The sequence below is a fragment of the Lytechinus variegatus genome, chromosome 5 (assembly GCF_018143015.1).
Source record: "Lytechinus variegatus isolate NC3 chromosome 5, Lvar_3.0, whole genome shotgun sequence".
NCBI lineage: Eukaryota > Metazoa > Echinodermata > Echinoidea > Temnopleuroida > Toxopneustidae > Lytechinus > Lytechinus variegatus.
Genome location: NC_054744.1, coordinates 1,520,793 through 1,543,011, shown reverse-complemented (window position 1 = coordinate 1,543,011; position 22,219 = coordinate 1,520,793). Strand labels below are relative to the sequence as shown.

At 33.4% G+C, this 22,219-nt stretch overlaps 1 protein-coding gene and 1 long non-coding RNA gene across 3 annotated transcripts in view; one reads left to right on the top strand and one right to left on the bottom strand.

The window, feature by feature from the left end:
* Nucleotides 1-9,718: 9,718 nt before the first annotated feature.
* On the top strand, nucleotides 9,719-14,585 carry LOC121415033. Its single transcript, XR_005969945.1, has 2 exons — nucleotides 9,719-12,166; nucleotides 12,405-14,585. It is a non-coding gene; the product is annotated as an uncharacterized LOC121415033 (long non-coding RNA).
* Nucleotides 14,586-15,572: 987 nt separating this feature from the next.
* LOC121415032 (CREB-regulated transcription coactivator 1-like) overlaps nucleotides 15,573-22,219 on the bottom strand; it is a 30,453-nt gene continuing 23,806 nt past the window's right edge. For both annotated transcript variants that reach the window (XM_041608090.1, XM_041608091.1), the window contains 4 exons: nucleotides 21,870-22,181; nucleotides 19,704-20,060; nucleotides 18,904-19,054; nucleotides 15,573-18,276 (listed from right to left, as the gene is read on the bottom strand). In XM_041608090.1, the coding sequence (XP_041464024.1) occupies nucleotides 18,062-18,276; nucleotides 18,904-19,054; nucleotides 19,704-20,060; nucleotides 21,870-22,181 (1,035 nt within the window). In that variant the 3' untranslated portion in view covers nucleotides 15,573-18,061. The remainder of the gene's footprint in view (nucleotides 18,277-18,903; nucleotides 19,055-19,703; nucleotides 20,061-21,869; nucleotides 22,182-22,219) is intronic.

The following is a 22,219-nucleotide window of genomic DNA, read 5'->3' as shown; positions in this document are numbered from 1 at the left end:
AAAAATTGATAAAACGGCAGTTTTAGACTCGCCGTACGGCCGCCGTAGAGCAAATGTGACCGAGGTGTTATTGTATGAGTTATCTTACTTCCCCCGAGAACTAAAAAGCGGTTTTAAAGGACTATTTAGACCCCTCTTGTATTTCTTTGAAGAATGCAGGCCGAAGAAACAAAAATATGATCGGGACTTTTTTATGCCAACACCAATGATGAAGAAAATTTGGTCTTAAAGATTTTTTGGGGAAGCGAACAAAACAGAGGGGGAGAGACAAAATCTGATCAATGGTGCCATACGGAGTTCTCAATTTCTCAGCTCTTTTTGTTTTCGGCTTTTGACATTTCATTAGTAATTCATACTTGAAGCAAATTTACAGCCCCCTCCAAAAAAATGATAATAAAATATATATATATATATATATATATATATATATGAATAAAATAAAATTGAATATGTAGGGTAGGCCTACTAGGGTCAGATGAGCATGTTTTGTGATCAAATTTTCGATTAAACTTATTATAAAATTTCTATTCAACAATAATTCATTACACCGGTTAGGATACTCTCGTGACTTTGAAACGAAGCCATATGAAAATCGTCAGGGACAAAATACATTCCTAACTAAAACGAGTGAGAAAAGCGACCAAGTCAGACCTTTTTTTAGAACACAATATTCCTCCAATATAAGTAATTTTACTGCCTGTTAAAATGAGAGGGGAACATATAGTTGAAAAAAATGATAATTCTCATGTCATTAGGCCTATAATAAAAATTAATCCAAAAAATCTCTCCCATTAATCTGCTCAAATATAAACATAATATATTCTGTTTGAAAGGTCAATTGCCAATTCGTCTACATGCCAACGTTGTCCACTCACCACATCCATTCATTTAGTCTAATGCCATTCCGTCCATCAACATTTCGTCTGACATGCATTTGGTCTAATCCAATCATCACTTCGTCTATGACCATTTCTTCTCATAACCAGTTGGTCTTATATCAATATATTTTCATTCATTTCGCCCAATTAACAGTTAGTCCAATGGTACCAACTAAATTGTTATTGGACCAACTGATTAGACGAAATGGTGAGTAGACTAAACGGAAATTGGACCATGTGGAGAGAGGACAAACTGATGGTATACCAAATGATAGTAGACGAGTTGGTAATTGGACGGATTGGCAATACATCAATTGCAAATACACCGTTTGAAAATAATTTTTTTCATTACTTTGTTTTAGCGAGATTACATAAAAAGTGCTGAATATCTAAAAAAAAAAATCAGCTCGCGCTACGCGCTTTTAATTATTTGATTACCGAGATACGTATCCTCATTATGAACTCCAATAAACAGTCCTTGCAATGTTTCTTTTTAAAAGACAAGTCCACCCCCAACAAAAAATTGTTTTGAATAAAAAAGAGAAAAATCCAACCAGACTGACACTGATAAGTTCATCAAAAACGGATGTAAAATAAGAAAGTCATGTCATTCTAAATTTCGCTTAATTTCGTTAAACAGTTATATATTCACATTGTACATTCAAATTGTACATTCAAATTGTACAAATCTTTTGGTTCATATACTCCTAGCACTAAAACCTGTTGCATCTTTTCGATGCAACGATACAGCCGATATTACTTTATGGATCTGAAATATGGGGTACAAATGTTATAGACATGGAAAAAAATCTACAATTAATTGATGGGAAAACAGGGCTATATTTTAAACATGAATCTGAAAAGGTGAACATTCAATTTTGTAAATATATTCTTGGGGTAAACCGCAAATGCAGTAACTTAGCAGCGACAGCTGAAATTGGTAGATATCCAAAAGTCATCCAAAATGCAATAAATATACTTAAATATTGGATTCGAATACGTAATATGGACGAAGATAGTTTGGTTTACAAAGCTTTTGTAGAAAATGTAAGTCTATTGAATAACGGAAACAATTGCTGGCTTAAGACAATCCAGGATATTTTTAACATATTAGATATTTGTCGGAAAAATTACACCCCCATACTCGATCCAGAAAATATACCAATTTCCCAAAAAGAATTTATTACAATATATGCAAAACATCCTTGGAACGGAGATTTGATGAACAGTTTAAATTAGATTTATTTAACGACAGGGACAGTAGGGAAGGAAATAAACTAAGAACTTTTAGGCAATTCAAACTCAATATAAGGCAAGAAAATTATTTATGTTCAATACACAATGTCAATTTGAGAAAAAATATAACCAAGCTCCGACTGAGCGCTCATAATCTACCAATAGAAACAGGGAGGTACAAAAGACCGGAGAAGATACCATCTAACCTGAGATTTTGTGAGGATTGTAATTTGAATTTGGTGGGGGATGAGTTTCACATTATAATGAAATGTAACAAATATAATGATTTGCGCAAAGATTTTTTTGAAAAGATAAGTACCCTTAATATTAGGTTTTCTGAAATGGAGTACCAGGAAAAATTTATTTACATCATGAAATTGGAAACTGATGCATTGATTAAATTATTTTGTTCTTTTGTCCAAAACATAATTAATATTAGGGGGGAATTCTGAGTACTAAAAATATCAACCGGCAAACACTTTGAATTTATACACTCGCAATATTCTTACACAATAAGTTTACATGTGATGCCATTCTTCTCACTCTTCCTCTCTCCCGCCCTCTCTATTTTCGAACTTCTTTCCTCTTTATTTCCCTCTCCTCTCCCACTTTCCTTGTGTTTTCCTTGTCCTCTCTTGGACATCAGCTTTTTTTTTTTTCTTTTTTACTCATTGTTAAAATGAGTACCCGAATAATGCCTATGTTTATAGTGTATATTTTTATATATAAGTTGCTTTGTTATATTTTGTTTTGATTTTGTTTTTGTTTGACAAAAAATACTATTTTGTCTTTGTTTATCTGTTTATGTATATATTTTCTTCTTTTGAACAAAATGTTGGCAATTGCCGGTGACGTTCTGTAATAAATTCAATTCAATTCAATTCACATCCTGGTCGGTTTGCAAACGAAGGACTGGTGACATCACTCATTCACTATTTCTTTTGTATTTTATTACATGAAATATTCTCTAACTTTTCTTCCCGTTGTCCTGTGAAACAAAGTTCTACCATCCCTGAGCAAGTGGTATTACCATTGTTTTAACATTTTATGGTTCAGTCAAATTGGTCCTTATTGTAAAAATTGAAATGTTATATAATTCAAACGATAAAAACAAAGGAAATAGTGAGTGGGGGACATCATCGACTCTCTGTTTTGTGAAAAATCAGCGATGCTTTATTTGACTTTCTTATTTTACATCTGATTTTGATGAAATTTTCAATGCTATGCTTGTTTGATTTTTCTCTATTGATTATAATCTACAGTTTTCTTGGATGGAATGACCTTTAAGGTCAGTAAAGGGAAATGAATATTTTGAACTTGAGCTTTGCATTTGCATTAATTGTTAATACGCATCGTGTTCATGATTAAACAAAATGTGCTTATATAAATATTCCTTTTTAGGTCTAAGATTGCCAACAAATTGAAGCTCTTGCTGTTGCTGATGTGGTTTAAGGTACACCATGTGGAGTGTTATAGAAACAGTGGATAGAAGAAGAGAAGAAATGGATAGGCGAGAAAGTGGAGATTGAGAGTAGAGTATTCTTTCTTGAAAGTAGTCCTGAAAAGGACTGTAAACCAGAAGGAATTGATGAGTGAGAACAGCTTGAGTAGTAAAGCTGATGAGGAGATGCTGGCTTGAGTCAGCGAGTAGAGATGATGAGTAGTAGAGAGACTCGACGTTTCGGACAGGTTGACTGTCCGTCTTCAGGAGTTCGCACTACGCACCCGTGTTTAGTAAGTTACACATTATTTTGTTCATAATTACACAAACTATTTAGAATTTTAACTTTTCATGTCTAGAAAGATGAAATATCTCATATCTGGAGCCTCGCTTTTTGCTTGCATTATTCATTAAGGCCATATGAGATATCCTGTCTTGTTGAATAAATCTAAGATGTATACAAAACACTTAAGTCTTTAGTTACTCCCTAAAACAACAACAAAAACAACAACAACAAAAAAAATCTGCATTTGGCTACCAATCGGGCAAAAAGTGAATGAAAATATCCCCCGCCCCTCATTGGTCAAGAATAGATTCACTTCTGTTCATAATGGGGTTCGTACAATCACCATTGTTCATGTTATATATTATTTACTGCAGAAATTATTTTCAAAGAAACTTCCAATAAAAAAAGTGTATCATTTTGTAATTTTTTAACAAATTACTATCTCCGAAAGAGAAAGCATTATTTAAAAATAGAAGGGACAACAATCAAATTTTCATTAATAACTTTTGGAATTCACATAGTTGAAGAAATTAAACTTTATAAAAAAAAAACAACAACTGTGTTCTATTGTTCACGACTGAATTGTTCGATTTTATTCACTGTACCAACCCATTATGTTTGCTTTGTCGCTAGGTGGCGCTAATGCATACAAAACGTAAGATCGTATCTCTGTGACAAAACTACTGAACACTACAGATATTTTTTATTACCTCATCAGTTTTTGCTATGATCAGTTTATATTAGTGTTGTGAAAAGAATTTCAGAATGTGTCCTTTAATTATTATAAATTAGTTGTGACTCTCCACTCTTAAAAAAGGGTTCTTAGATGGTTGTATGCTATATTAGCACACTGTATATAGTGCACCAAGAATACCATCACAGGATCACCGGGGGCGGGGATCACCACATCACCTGAAGCACTGGCAGCACCTGACAAAGCACAACCTTCTCCAGGACAGCGTGTACACATTATGGGAGAGTAGTTCAAGGTTTGGAAGATTGCAAAGTTCCCGAAAATGTTACAAATTACGTTAAACGGCCTATTTGGGGAAATGTTTTAGGTTCTTTTCAAAACCATTTAGTTCTCTTAGAAAAATGGGAACCTTTTATCTGAAGGGCTCCAGATACGGGAAAAAAGGCTTCCAATTCACATTTTCTTTTCTATTATTGTCAAACTACCAATCGGGGCAATAATGCTCAATTATATAGGTTAAAGAATAAACTATTTTCGTGCACAGATCTGATCAGAATTCTATGAATTTAAAAATATTATTGTATATCTCCTGTGATTATATTTATATATAATATTTTGCTTTTTGTTCACCGTTTGGAGTAGATTTTATTAGGGCTTCATAATCTTAGCAGCATATCCTAGACAAACTTAATCTTACAGCCCTGGCGTACAGATAAGGGAGGGGGGCTTATTTTCACTGCCAAGAAAAAAAAACAGAAAAGGAAAGAAAATAAAAGAGAGAATGGTGAAATATGATATTATTTCTGAATTGGATTTTTGGAATAAAAATGTTGAAATTTTTGCTCATTCACAATTTTTAAAAATAAATTTTATGCAATACACCATATCAAGCTCCCTCAAAATCTTACAACTTAGATTTGTTTAATCAAATGGATCTTAACCAATGTGTTTAAGAATAGTAAGGTCATCACAGACTCGGATGGCAAAGGGGGTGACATCCAACTATCTAAACGATACCATTATTTGACTGATGTTTACAATAAATGGCCCTTGTTTTTGGAAAAATGACGGTCGACTTTAAATGCATGCTGACCTATGCATGACTTAAAATATCAATGAGATTTTTTTTTGGTACACAGAAGCTCGCCAATGAATGATAAAAAAAAAACACATTTCGCTGGAGAGTTATTACATCATTCAGTAGAAGAAAGGGATGTGTCTGGGCAAATTTTCAACGAGTTGGCTAAAGCTGGCGCTATTCACTCAAAATACAAATGAACAATTATTATTGTGGAGGTGCCGTGGCCGAGTGGTCTAAGTGGCCTGCCTATACATGGAAAGTCCGGGGTTCGATCCCCGGCCGCGGCAGCTATGCCCGTGAGCAAGGCATTTAATCTACAATGCTCTTTTATCCTGCTTTCAAATAAATGGCAATGCTATATGCATTATTGGTAACTAGGTGTGCACTTGTTTAAAAAAAAAATGTTTGTGAATATCTTGTGTTGTGATTTTTGAAATTGTAAAATCATATTAAGAGGAAGAAATAAGATATAATTTAAAACAACAACAACAAAAAAAACAATATGGAATTTTCTATATGCGATACTTTGTTAATATATCTTGTTTTGTAATTTTTGAAATTGTAAAATCATATTAAGAGGAAGAAATAAAAGATGTACAAACAAGTCCCTTAATATATGGATATTCAACTGAATAATATAATCTTGGGTATCTTCATTACAATTCATTTGACTTAATGAAATATCTAGGAAGGCTTAAATTAATTGTTTAATATGGGCAGTCAGATGAGACCGTTGTTTCTTTTACTTTAATCGATGAAAATTATTTTGCTTAATATCACTACTTTAGACAGCTTTTGTCAAGATAAATTTCCCATAAAAAATATGATTATCACAATAATAATAATAATCATCATCATCATCACCATCATCACTGTCATCAAAACTGTTGAAATATTGAAATAATGGTTTATAAATGTATGAATTGTTTTATTGCATTGTAAGTTTATGCTTGTCATATTTCTAAGCATTGTATTTATGAAATTCCTTCGGCATCTGATTTTGTAATGTGAATGATATGAAATTCGGCAATTTAAAATTGGTGTAATCAATAATTTTTACACATTGATCATCCACCCAGAAACATCTTAGTTTGCACTTTTGTTTGAAATATAAAATATTGAAATTCATAAAAGCAGAAGATGGAAATTTTTTTCAAATCAACAGATAAAGAGAAATATAAAAAGCAAAAGGAACATGCTCCAAACTCAATTATTAAAAATCAAGGTTAATTTTCATTACACTATGGTAGATCTGGTTAACCACTCTCTGGAATGCCAAGCTCTTTTTGTAAATTTCTCAGCAAATTACACATTTCCTACTAAGATTATTTGCCACATATTTTTTCTCTATACATACGTACACCTAGGTGGTAATTTGATTGGAATCTGTATGAACGCATTTTAGATTATTACCACAAGATTCATTTTATTTATTTTTAAGTAATACATGGTTATATCAACCTTGGTTCAATAAAACCTCATTCTTTCAAAGTATTTTGTACTGGCATTCGAATCTTACAAAGAAAGATTAATTATTAGATATGCAAACATTAACTTTCATCCAAAATTTGATTTAATACATTTGAAACCTAGCCGTTAGCTCAATCATTGTTAAAATAATACTGATTTAATTTCGGAGGTTTTCTTCACAGAATTTATGCATGTTATATTATATTTCAGCCTTTTAAAATAATTTATTTATTCAACAGGGTTTTTATTTGGCAAGGGTAAACCATAGTTACATCCCAATTTATCTGAAATCAGGAAGTTTGCTATTAAGAAAACAATGATTTAATCAAGGAGTCCCTTAAAAGTCTTGTTCAAAATATCATGAGCAAAATGAAATGAAGAATTATTTTATTTTTTCAGTTGACCAAGGTGAAGAAAATGGATAGCTGGCAGAATTCCATGAATGCACTGAGCACTGGAAATGGCTAGCTCAAGCTCCCCGGGGGCGTCACTACCTTTGGACAATGGAAAGCATCCGTGAAAAGAAAGGAAAAAAACATGGAAAAAAGAGCATTTTCGCTGTTGGCACAGATGAATAGTGTAAATAATGAGGAAAAAAACCTAAATAATATAGGGTACCATATGTAATTTTCGCATTTGGGACATTTTCCCAGAATCAGGCACAAAATCTCTGTTTAAAGTGTCCTAGCAGCCGACCCCCCCCCCCGGCTCAAGCCGGGGTAATCGTAATACAGGGTTCCCATGGTCATGGAAAATCCTGGAAAAATTTGTGGTCCTGGAAAGTCAGGGAAAAATCAAGGACTTTGGAAAATTTGTGAAAAGTCATGGGATTGCATTTACCTCATGGCTATGGCAGCTTTCCGTTTTTGTCGTGTCTCACAAAGTTCTCTCATACTTAATTATATCCAACGGTGATATATGATTTTGGTGTCTAAACTATGGTTTCAAGGGTCAAATTATATATAAGGACAAGTTACAATGACACTCATTGGTCTATATAGTATGTTCAAAATTCCAAGATGGCTTCCAAAAATGGAATACAAAATGTCTGAAGTTACTTTTTTTTAATAAAAGGATATTGTTTGTTCAATACCTGTCTGGGTAATATGATTTTGATGTCTAAACCATGGTTTTGATGTCTAAACCATGGTTTAAAGGGTCAAGTGATACACTAGGGTTAGTTACAAGACCAGTCAGTTGTCTGTATGTTCAAAAATCCAAGATGACTTAGTGTTAGGGCTAGCAAGGTTGAAATAACATTTAATGAAAAAGGTTTTTGTGAATAAATGTATAACAAAGCCACAATCCACATTCTCACTCAAAATACTCATGGCCATGAATAAATTGATTGCTCCTGACATTAAATTCGGACAACCAGACTACAGAAAATGTTATGCTTATTTGCAATGATATAAGATGCCAATCAGTCAATGTATTTTTAATATGTCACATTTTGTAACCAGTTTTACATTCTTAGTTGTTCTTAGAGAAATTAAATTTAAAGTTTTGTACAATTTTACATTCATTCATGGCAATTAATTGACATATCAAGTCACAACTGATCAAGCACTACCAGCATGGCTATCAAAACACAATACATTCAAAAGGCTCTGAATATCTGTTACACAAGATGTTTCAATTGCTATTTTAGCGTTAAATAATGTGTCCTCACTGGAAAAGTTACTTGAAAATGAAGTCTAATGAAATACCAAAATAAGCATCAAATGTCCAATTTTCAAGATATCCTCATTATTTTTGGAGCATATAGAGAAATACACTTGTTGATTTAGCTGGTGTCCTCAAGTTGTATCACAAATGGCCTCATTTTTTTGTAATGTAGAGTGAAATGCAGCACTATGTTGAGAATTTTAGGATGAAGATGTCTTTGTTAGCCTTTTTTTCATGTCACCTTATTGTAAAACTTAAATGTCACTCTTTTGTAATAATTGGCTCATGTGTGACATATTTGAAGTGTTTCATCTTCATATAATTCAGGGTTCCCCCAGAAATTTGAAAACAGAATTCCATGACTTTTATGTGGAAGTTTTGTAGTAAAGGTGAATTCAGGATCCTAATTTCAAGAATATGCCTGGATAATTTGACATTTACATCTATTGTATAGTCCACTTTTGTGACAAGATCTGCATGCTATGCTCTGAAAATTTGGAAATAGTTCATGGATATCTGTCAGTTCAAGAAATTACATGAGTTCGTGTTCAAGACAATTTTGAATCTTGATGTTGGTGAAACGAAAATGGTACTGTACCCTGGTCAGAAACAGAATACATGTAGATGTACATGTCATGAGTAAGGTAGTGGATGGAATGGATGGCTGTGAGGCGAGGTTATGGAGGAAATCATGTGTCTGATTTTGGAAACCGTGCCAGAAAGCAAGTCATGGAAAGCAGCAATTTAGTCATGGAATTCTGTTTTCAAATTTCTGTGGAAACCCTGTAATAGTGCACCTTGGAATAGCTTATTTCTAGATAGATGGTGCTACATAGATGCCTATTATTATTATGTTTATTCATTAGAATTTGAAACTGAATTCATCAGAAACTTAGCTGGGGCTAGTCCCTTATTGGTCACTATAAAAAGACTGAATGCTGACCTTGAAATTCAGACATTATCCCATCAAACAAACTTAACAGTAAAAAAAGGAGACACAAATCAATTAAAGTTTTACACTCGTTTGCATTTAATACCAGACATATAATTATACAGAACATAAAAAGTTAATTACACATAGAATGTAGATAAAGCAAACATCTTAAAAAGGAAAAAAAATCTCAATGTACAATACTCACATATCAAAATCTGGTATACTACAATAACTACTATTAATCATCTGGTTTTGTCTTTGTAGCACATACTTTTCTATTTTCTAATAGATTCAAATTAAGATCATGTGATAACAGAGAGAAAAGGAGCAAATACAATGAGTGCTTAAACAGAGAAATGTGATTCATAATTCAGCTCAAATAGGATGAGATCATTTTCTGAAAATGACTCTTGATGAAAAAAAGAAATAGCAAAAATAGTTGATACAGAGATCTTGCTGGGCAGGTGAATAAGAAATAGAAGTGACACAACTGAGTTTGACATGAAACATTCAACATGGTGAAGACATGCAAGAATTATGAAAAAAATTACTATATTATGATCTATTTTGTCTTTTATGCTACGAGTATTATCATAATTATATGGCTTCCCAAGATAATATGTTTGTATGGTATTGAAAAAGGGCATTTGGTAATACTTGTCATGGCCTTTATCTGTAATTAATGATAATAATAATGAAGTTGATGAGAATCCTGGAAAAATCAAATAAGCTAATGCCTGATATGCTTGGAGGCATGATTTAGAAAAATTGTTTTTCGATTTTTCTTTCGCTCCAATATTGCAAATCTTGAGTCATTTCACCAAAAATGGGTGGTAAAAAACTGTTGAAAAACAAATTACGCGATAAAAGGGGACAAGAAATGTGCAGAATATTTTCGATTGAAACACTTGTTTTCATAACAATTGACATACCACACTGAATAATCAGCAACATAGAATCAAGCAACTTAAAAAGTAGAAAGACAAAGTAAATAATCTAGATGCAGAAAACAATTTTTGCATTGATGGAAAAATAATAATTGGAAGGCATAGTGATAACGAGAAGTAACCACCATATTAATTGACATGATGTTTGCAAATACTGATGACAGAATGAGAAATAACTTCTAATAAATGTTTCATCCAAGAAAGTAAGGTGTCTAAAGGGAGACATTAAAGAGTAAATGGATAATCTGAAGAAAAAAAGAGCTTATGCTGAGGGAGGGAGATTGTGTTCCAAATAGTAAGAATGGTTTTCTCTTTAACCATCATGGCCCATCATATAAAGACTTCTTAAAAAAATACCAAAATACAAAACTTCTACAACATATTTACCATCGACTAATGGTAATAAAAACCTGGACTCACTGAACTTTTCCTCTGTGAGATCTTTCTTAAATCCTGAAATACATGTATAGCAATGAGGCAAAAAAAAAAAGAACCCCCCCCAAAAAAAAAAAAAAACACTGCAAAGTGGACAGATGGTAGTCAACAGGGTATACAGGAAATAACTTATCTGTCAATGAAGAGTATTAAAGATTTTTATTGTACCAGAATTTGGGAATATGATGTATTATTATGAGGACATATAACAAGAATCTAAAATATTTATTTGAAATCAATTTACTGTAATATGTAATTAATAGTGAACTCAGTCAGATTTTAGTATTACAGACTAGAAAATGTACTTTAAGCTTCTATCAGAGATACCCCCCCCTGCAGATTGACAAACCATTTTACATACAACTATGATGTAAAGTGGCACTTTTTCATCTTTAGGATGCTAATACACTATATGTATCTCAATCAAATAAATAACACACAAGAGATTAGAGATGGCAAAATGTATCACTCATTTGCACATTCTAGAGAAATAATAAGAGGAGAAGTTTGCATGCCAGCATGAACAACACATTCAGTGAAAAAATACAAATAAACTCATTCTACAAAAAAGAAGGAAAATCAAATTAAAGGAATGCAGGTTGAATGATAGAATAGGAATATATTCCTACAGAGATACTATAATATACATGCACATGAACATTGAGTAGAATAATGAGTTCATTGTAGGTGAAATAGTTAAAAATATAAATGATTTTTGTTACCCCATCGGTACACTTCTCTGTTATGCATCTAACTACAAAAAGTGTATATGATCACTGATATGTACACTCAAGTATTTGTGTATTTTTTTTCATGCTCCCTTTGTCTGACATATTTCAGTTTCTGAATGAAGTGTTGATCACATCAATGTTGCATGTGAAAATATATTTCAAACCATTTAAATCACTGCTTTTGCCACATGTAAATAGCATGATCTGTTGATGGCAATATATATATATTCTCAGTGATAAGCTTTAACCAAAACAATCCTTCCTTTAATTTTGAATACATCATTGGCATGAAAAGAGGAAATGAAAAGAATCCCTTTCAATTACAATTAAAATTTAGATTAAAAAGTAGTCAAAAAGACCACTACGTAGGCCTTATGCCAAAAGGGCCTTAACTGCTTTTGGCCATTCCGAGATAATGGCGTTTATAAAGGTTTTGGCCTCTCTAATAATCAAAAGTTTGTGGTCGTTTTTTTGCTTTTGAAGCCAATTTCGATAAACGTGTTAAGTTATTAAGTTTTATATGAAATGTGTTAAATTTATTATAAAAAATTCAGAACCCCTAAAATCGGGTTAAGGCCCTTTTGGCATAAGGCCGACGACTAGTTAATATCCCAATGAATACCATTTCAAATGATTCTATTTTATAAGCTGCATAGAGTTATCGCTTTGTTTCATTTATAAAGAAATAATTCTGACTTTGACATACAAAAACCTGTTACATTTTTTAGGTAAGAAAGATATCCACTGGTTGTAAAGGCGAAGTTGGTTATTACGAGGCAATACAACTCATTTCTGCCATTCATAACCGTATATTAATTACTTTTTATTCAGAAACTCAAATAAAACTCAATAGTCTTACCCCTATTACACAGCAGCCCTAAATAGAGTAAAAAAAACACACCATAGACATTCTTCTCATCCACCTCAATCTGTTTGAGATATTTCATGCAAACAAATCCTCCAAGTTAAGATTACTATACACATACTTTTGTGATAAAAAAGAAACTTATAGAATAGATTACAGGTGGCCAATGGTAATATATCAATTAGAACATTAATATACAGTTGTGTGATTTGTACATTTTATACAAATGTGTAAACTTCTCTATATTACATACAACCCAAATCACTTGGGTCAGTGGTGTCTGCTCAGGACAATAAAATTCTGTACACAAAATTCAATTCTTTCTCTACAGCCCGTCAGCCATTAGTACGGCACTAACCGACATCTTAACATAGAGTATTCATATCGTCTCAAAATTCAAATTGATCTATAGTTAAGATCTAATCAATATAATCAAAGGCAAGGCATTCATTAGAACCCTGACGGGTTGAGTTTCCAACAATCAAATTTAATGCAAACCATCAAAAAAAACCCTTTCTTACTACACACCTGTAGAGTGTCAAACTTCTAAAAAAAAGGTGATGTAAATAATGCCTACAAGTAAATTAATTACTAAAAAAGTTTTGTTTACAAATGACTTATCAAATGTTTCTACAGTGCAAATGTGTTTTTAGATTGTTTTAAGACAGAACCAATAACTTGTTAATTTTAGTTGACTGGCAAAATATATGTAAAGCTAGATGTAGACTGCAAATTCTGTAGCACTCGGTATGCTTGACTCTAAGTGTTTGACAGACATATCACAGCGCAGTAAAACATACTATGAATTACAACACAGAGGCTTGTAATAGTTTGTTATTCAAATTATTTCAACGGAAAGCATGAGCTTTGAGCTTTTTCTAGAGCTCACATTGGAACATTTTCTACATGATATAACTCGTTTGAGATGTCTTCAAATTCTGCATGATTGAGGGAATTGTTGCGTGCTCATATAAATGAGAACCATTCTAAATGATGTTCACGGAAATACAACACCATGAATTTTCTATGTGACACGTATCCCAATTGCTCAGGGATGGATGTCTGATAGCATGACTACACATTGTTTCATTCATCTGTATGGATCTTACCCTGACAGAAATCTAGGCATGCTCCAAGCTTGTAACTAGCTGATGGTTCACTTTATTTGAAAATGAAAATTACATAGTCTTGACAACATTGATTAATTATTTCTCAGCATGCCTAACACAAGCTTATCAAATCATCTGCTTGCTAGTCACTAGCTAGCAAGTAATTAGTGACTTGCTAGTGGGTTGCTGTAAATTTCTGTGCGGGTAATACACGAACATGTAAAAACAAAGCATCATTCCTGACTGGGACAAACATTTCTTTGCAGCAAAAACCAATAGAGATTAGATAAGAATAGTTTCACTCTACTCATGGTATGTCTTTAAAATATTCTTTACGCACAGACTCCATTCTAAAAGAAGAGAAAAGACAACACTGTTACATGTTTAAGGGAAGGGGGTAGGGTAAGATAACAAAAACAAAACAGAATTAAAGGGCAAGTCTACATATTCAAACGGTTGATTTAAATGAAAATAGGAAAATCACACTCGCATAATGGTGATAAATTAATAAAAATCAGATGCAAACTTACAAAGTTATGACAGTTTGAAGGTTTCTTTTAATTTCACAAAACAGCTATTTCACAACCTCGTTGGTATTAAAAATAAGGAACTGATGAAGATAAAAATTCACTTTTTTGTATCTTATTATATAAAATATTCTTTTAATTTTGTCCTCATTAAAATGTAAAACAAGGCTTGAACCCTGTTTTAAAAAGTGGGAACGCCGAAATGAATGTTGCAACCTATTGTGATTCGTCAAGACATTTCCTTAATGTTAAATCTACAAAAAATGAAATATACTATATTTCATATGTACCGGTAATAAAAAAATCACTGTGTTGTACATATAACTGTTTTGTGAAAAATATAAGCGAAAATTTAACATTTCATTTTTTTTTCTGAATTGACATATGATTTGCTCTTTCACCAACTGCATCAGTCCTGTCATAATTATCACGAACTAACAAGTAATTTTAGAAGATTTAGTATATTAATACATACCGGTATATCTGATCAAAATATTTATCTTTACGGTGGGGGGGGGGTGTAAATTTCAAGGGCCTCTTAACACAAAGCCTGTGGTTGATCACAAGGCTGATGTTATGAATGATTGCATTGATCATAATGTGCAATCCATCATAAAAATCAACTGTACGATTAAACACTGAGCATTGTGTGAGGGGTTTAAGATCAATTACAAATTTAAATAGTTCTCAATGGTTTACTGGTCAGGCATTTGAATGTGTGCATACAACAATGATCATGCTTGTCTCCTATAAGTTACAAGTAATAGATACTTTTGTGTTGCTGAATGCAGAAAGTTTTGATGACATTTCTATCCTCTGGTCATTTAAGCTAACACACCTGCCAACTTTTATATAGACTACACACTGATATACCTATGTCAATGCAGTTAAACATATGATAGAGAAAAAGTATAAAGACTAATCCAGGGCTCGACATTAGCAGTGGCCCGGGGCAACCAAAAATGAGAGTCGGGCCACCAAAATTTTGTAAAAGCCAACACTTGGTGGCCTGGTTGGGCTACCAAAGTTTTGATAAATTGTAATGTTTTCTATTGTTTTAGGACCACCAAAAATATGAAATTGATGATTTTGGTAGATTGTTTGGGCCACCAAGAAAAAAAGTTAGTGTGGAGCCTTGACTAATCATACAGTCAAATTAAATATTTGACCTTCAATTCGTGACATTCTTATTTATCCTTGCATAAACAAGCTTTCAAACTGGCATTGAAAGGTTCTATTGATCTACAGTCTTTTAAAATTCTTCTTGCCACAATTGGCTTTCCATAGTTAAACCACAACTTTAAACCAGGGTTTAAATTGAACCAAAGTTCAGAAAACAGGCTTGAGTGTTATAAAAGTAAACTGATGATATCATCGCTTAATCCCAATTAGACGATAGAACACCTTGATTTCTTTTCTTAAATTGTCTTTATTCTTTCAAATTTACTGGGATAAATTTTCACAGTCGATATCTCTTGTTTTCATCGATGAACAACTATCCATGCTTAGATTGCTTAAAAACAACTTCAATTCGATAAAAACAAATATGTTAAACTTGCTTGTTTCATAGTTCAACCATTGGATTTGTATCAGATCAAATTGATACATGCTTAATGCTGAGATTTATGAACAAACCAGGAAAGTGGAATTAGGATATACAACTTTAAAAGTGCTTCTCTCTATATATAAAATACCTTCATTTGATTGTGTTGTGTTAATAACTAGTGAATATCTATTTATGGTGGCACATTGAAATTGATTGATAATGTAGCAATACTGGAAATGCAGCTCAAATAAAAATCAACTAAAAAATGCAGCAAGGTCGGGAAATATCGCTTCCACAGCTTATTTTTATGTTTTACACATGTGCTTCTGGAATGTACAATTGCACTCATCTCTTTACATAATAGATAACATTACCCGCCAACCTTCGGTTTCATACAATACTCACAATAAACAAAACAATAAACAAACATTAATCAAAGAGTTTGAATAGAATGATTTAAACAGTATGGACCATCACAAACTCTTTACAATCAGAATGCCACACTCAGATCCCGGTTGGACTTTCCACAACAGAAAGGGCTCTTCTATTAGACGCTTTCTCTGAAATCTGCTCTTTCTGTCAACAAAATCGGATGAAAGTATTCCCAACGATACAAACAGACCGAATTGTTGTTGAACCTGTTGTACACTATTATGAACTAAATGTGATGAAAACATTGGAAAAGTTCATTTGCAATATCTATAAAGAATTTATTATCCCATCATATACACTACAACCAAGTTGAGTAACACTTTTGAAATTCACACAAAAAAGTATAAAAGTATATAAGATGTATATGTGATGATCTGTTATGTTATTAGTCTGAGAAAATGAATTTGATTTACATTACCGTATACCCAAATGGTCATTTTACTTTGGGACTAAACTTGAAGATAGGTCTGACCAGAATTCTGGTTTATAAAGCTGTTAATAATTTGGATTAAATTGTACGGAAGCTTTTAAGTACCATCAATTTGATGAGATGGCAAGACATTTTGTTGCGCCATGTTGACATATGAACAGTAATTGTATGCTGACATGGTGAGATAGTTGTCTTGCCAACATGGTTGATAAAAACTTTTACATTGACATGGCAAGATATATCCACTGCGTATCCTGTTGTGATGACATAGCGAGATGAAATACCTTGTGATCTTGTCAAGTCAATGGCACTTTTTTTGCTTCCGTACATTTTAAAGCAGGTTGTTGTTTGTAAAGATTATACGTGGAATTCTCATTACTCCCATGACATAAAAAAGAGATAATTTTGGTATTCCATCTAGCACAAAAAACGGTCACAATCAACTTGTTTTGTGACAAGCTTTCACTTGCAAGACTGCTATTAGAGGTCATGTTGCTCTTATTGGAATGAAAGTTCCATACTTGCTCCAGATGGATTACAGAGGTTACCCACGGCAATAGAGAACCCCCTTTACATAGAGACCGAAGTACGATCTCATTCTAATGCCTCGCTGTGCAGCAGCAACTACGTCGGTTTGATGAAGCTTGAAGCCTTGCAAATGAAAACAGGTGATTGTGATAAAAGAATGCTTTCTCATGTCATTCCAGTTGTTCTAAAAGGCTATTCGTAATTCAACAAGCAGCTTCATGAAAAACTCCTGCCCCCATATGGTACCTAAGTTTGGGACAATATTTTTACATCACAAAGAGCTGTATTTTTCCCGCACAGTCTACCAAATATGTTATTTTATTCTTAATTGATTCCTACAAACAATAGAATATGGCATTCAAGATACAACATCACTTAATATCCATTTCAGGGTTCTACCTTCTGAAGATTTAAGAAACTTTCCATTAATTCTTTTCTCCAAACAGCTTGACAAGTACCAACATGTTAGTGTGACGAATTGCTCCGTTCCACGTTGCCCCATTTTTGTCGCCTTCTGTATGAGGATAAGCAGCACATCCAATGTCTCCTTGATGATTTTCACACACCAGCATCTATTAATCATAAATGAAATCAGCACTCTCCCATAGCTCTGCAGCATCCATTGCTCAATAAATCAATCTGTGCATCACAGCACTGGCTCAGTAGCTTGGATACAACCAATGAAGTCATTTCTATGCACACACACGCGAGCCTGGCACTCGCATTCCTTGTCAGACACACCACCAGCGACCCAACAATGACACTCATAGCGGAACGGCATCCCGTGAGGGAAGGATTGGATCGTTCATCGGGTCGTTGATGGCTAGAGCCGGTGATCCTGCCTGAAAGAATCCTCTGTGGCTTGGTCAGCTACTATGTCATTGTCTGAGAGCATCTGAAGGTGTTCAAGGTCAAGAGGATCAACGTTCAATGAGTCCGTCGAAAACAAAAGATCATGCTCAAAGTTACTGTCTACACTTGCCATTGCGTTGCTGATTTCACGAGCTAACTCTTGTCTTGGCGGTGACTCTCCTGCACCTGGCAAAGATTTAAAAAAAAACACAAATAACAAAAGGAGCATCTCAAGCTTTTTCAATTTGGTCAAATACATTTTTCAGGATGATCAACATAATATTGGTCAAGTCATTCAAACTTCTCCGTATCTTATTTTTTTTATTCTTCCATAAACTTCATTTGGTCATATTGAGCATAAAGGACCTTCTTACTGATTTCAAGTGGTCAACTGAGAATTCAAATATATTTTCCTTGTTTTAATTACCTGTGACAGTAAGATGGATGTATCAGCCTCTGGGAATTAAAAATGGTATTCTTTGATACTCCAAACCATATCCCCCAAGCTATATTCTACAACAAAATGCACACTGCCCTTGCAGAACAATGAAACAAACGTATATCTCAACATGTTTTTTTTACGAAAATGATGAAAGATAGGGGAAAGGGGGAGGGGGCTGACCATGCAAACAATTATAACCACATGGTATTTCTTTTTATATTTTGGTACACAACATTGTGTTGTGATAATTATTTGCTATGGCTTTTCATAAGAAGTTGACACATTACATGATGATCCCTGGCTCTTTACATCCTGAGAAAAAAAATTAAAGAAATTGCGAGATCTGTATGAAGTTGTTTTGTGCTTTTTACCTGTGAATATAATATCTGGAATATTGCTGGGATGCGAGTGTTGAGGGATTTGCATAAGAGTTTGCTGATAAGATGGAGGTGGTCTCCCATGATGAATTAATTCTTGGCTACCCCCTAGATTGTGGCTGTACACAGCACCATATGAAAGACCCTGTAAGACAAAAGATTAGACAATATCATACACACACCCACACACACATCTCAGACAGGAAAGATATTCTATTTATGATTATGGTATAGTATTATATCATCAAGCAGTCAGGAAATAAGCAAGGGAATGAAAGTTTGCCCAAAAGCTGAATTTCTCAAACCTCTGTAAATCTTCATGTTGTTTGAGTAACTAGCATGACTACTCAACATCTCTTCAGATAAAACCATACTCTTTATTCTGAATTGAAAATGAAAGCATAAAATACATGAACATTGAGAAATTACAATAACAGGTTATTTGGGTAACAGTACTACAAAAAATAATCTTGATTTATCTTGCAGTATATCTCTGATATAGAGTACTTGGCTTGACATCACAGGCTGGGTTGAAACCCTGTTGATGAAATCATATTCATTATTAATCCATTGTGATATTATCCCACCACTGCCACCATAAATACTTTATCATCTCATTTTTTTTTAAATAACAAGTACTCAATATGGGCATTTACTAAAACTGACAATATACTTCAAAGGTAGACAATTAGGCTGTCTTTAATCATTGAAATTACTGTGTTTTTCTACTTCTTTACTCATTCATATGAAGACCAAAAGACTTGGGTCATGATAAAAATGTGAAGTAAACTCACCAAACCCGATTGCATGTCGTGTTCATTCTGCGAGAGAACAAACGTCGGTGACGTCGGCGTTGACGTCGTTCTCTGCTTCTGTTCTGAGTTCTGCATCATGTTGAACTGCTCAAACTTGTACTGTAGAGCATTGGTCTGCTGCTGTTGGTAATAAGCATCACTGAATAAACCCATGTTACCTGGAACCGGTGATGTGGAGCCAGGAGAACAAGATCCAACTGGCATGGAGCCACCAGGAGATGGTAGAGGAGAATTGTTAGGATTGGATACAGGTGAAGTCGGTGAGGAACAGGATACGTTAGAACCCATAAACTGTCCTTTGTCTCTATAATGCTGCATCTGAGCCTGTAATACAGCCTAAAAAGACAAGGAACATATACATCATTAATACCAATAATATTACAATCTTAATTTCAATTTGAAGTGAATTTATTACCAAATCTCACTGCTATACAATAATTTCTTATCATTGAAAAATAATACAAAGTATTTGACAACAGGAGTTAATAAAATAGGATCATGTTGTGTTATGCGATGTTAGTCCAAGCAAGTCATAAAAATATTATTTTAAGAATGCAGAAATGCATAGAAGAGGAGAGATGAAAACCAAATATTTAAAAAAGTTCATGTGAAAGCTGCATGTGAGATAAATTAGCTGGATGAAAAATAAAAACAAGTTTAGTGAAATATACTCAGCGAATCTTATGTTAAGAGGATGTGTTTCAAAGGGCAGGTATCACAAAGCAGAACAAATCATTATAAGGCAGATTTTTATGATCAATTACATTGATAACTATGTGCAATACATCAAACATATATATATGTATTATTGATCATTAGCCTTTGTAATACACACCCCAGGATACCTCCCAAAAGAAGAACTAAATGTAGTTAAGACTCATCAGGAAGGACCGTTGAGCCTTTTATGTGCATTTATCTTAATTCAAAGGTGGATGGTCACTCGAAGTACATTAACAACTATATTAAGTAATATAGCCCTTATATGTCAATACCTAGTCAATAGCATAATTGTTATGAAGGTTTTTTTCTTTATATCCTTAAAAAATTCAATGTTGTCCATTCTTGTTTAATTAGTATAGGAAATGAATCTCAAATTCAAACTGTTTGTAAACTACTGAGGTATACATGTCCTTGAATTAAATGAGAAATGAAAGTCAACATCGCTTGTTTCCTGTTCTTCATAATCACTTATCATTTATTACATTTTGGGTAGAGTCAAAACCAAAACAACTTCCTATCTACATGTACTATCTCAAAACATTAATTTTCGAAATTTATTCAGAAAGACTGTTCATCAAATATCAACCTCAATGATGAAACTGACTGTTTGTATTATTGTTTTACAAGCACCACATGTGAATAGCCTACTACATGTACTTCCTTCCTCTTTTGTACACTCTAGAATTACTTCTTTTTTATCATATCAAATAAAAGCTCTTAAAAGGAGACCCAACTATTTTTTTTTGGGGGGGGGGTGATGTCTTTTGGTTTTTATACTTGGTAAACACATGCTGTTGAGATTAAATGGAAGTTAAGTCTAATGAAATAAAATGACATTTACAACAAATTACAATAAAAATCTGAGCAATTATGGTAATACTTTGGGTCAAACTTCATCAGTGATTTTTATAATCCAGTGTAAACATAGTTTTTTTATTGCATAATCTAAAAGCCCATCATTATCTATACAGAATTACCAAATTTCAGATCAAAGTTCTTGATATCTAAAGAATAGGTGCATATCTTAATTTCACATGAACCGGCACAACCCCCTCCTTGGATTTCAAGAGTGGCATAAACCATTCTCTCACTACAGCACCAGTTCTCCAGAACAACCCTCTGGAATGGTCCGCAGAAAAAAGACCTGGATGCTGATGTATGCAGTAAATTATTTTACAAACTGCAACTATGTCACTAAAGTCTATGCGCAAGATACTCGTGGTTTACGAAGTGATCTAAATCACTTTTTTTTCTTAAAAATAAAAAGTTTCTAAAATGCATACCTGTGCTTCATAAATAATTTCAAATTGTGAAAAAAAATGGTTTGAATAATTGATCTGGTGTCTTTGAAAGCACGTAAAAATGCTGACAAATTTTAAACCTGCATTTTCAAATACATGTTTGAAATTGTAGTTGGTGACTTACCATTTGTGACATGTCTAATGTGAGGCTAGGAGGAACGTTGTGCTGCGGACTCGCTGGATTTGAATGATGATGTGGCTGCTGTTGGGATTGCTGTTGTTGTTGCTGCTGTTGCTGTGATTGTTGTTGATGGAATATATTACCTTGGTTTGCCATTTGTTGTTGTTGTGATTGCTGCTGCTGTTGTTGTTGTTGCTGCTGTTGTTGCTGGGCAACCTGTTGGGCTACCTGCGTAACTTGCTGTTGTGAATGGTGATTAGGTTGCTCTTGATGATGATCAACTACTATGCTAGGGGTCTGGTCTAATGGGATACCCTGTTAAAAAGATGGTCAATCAAAATTGACATTTCCAT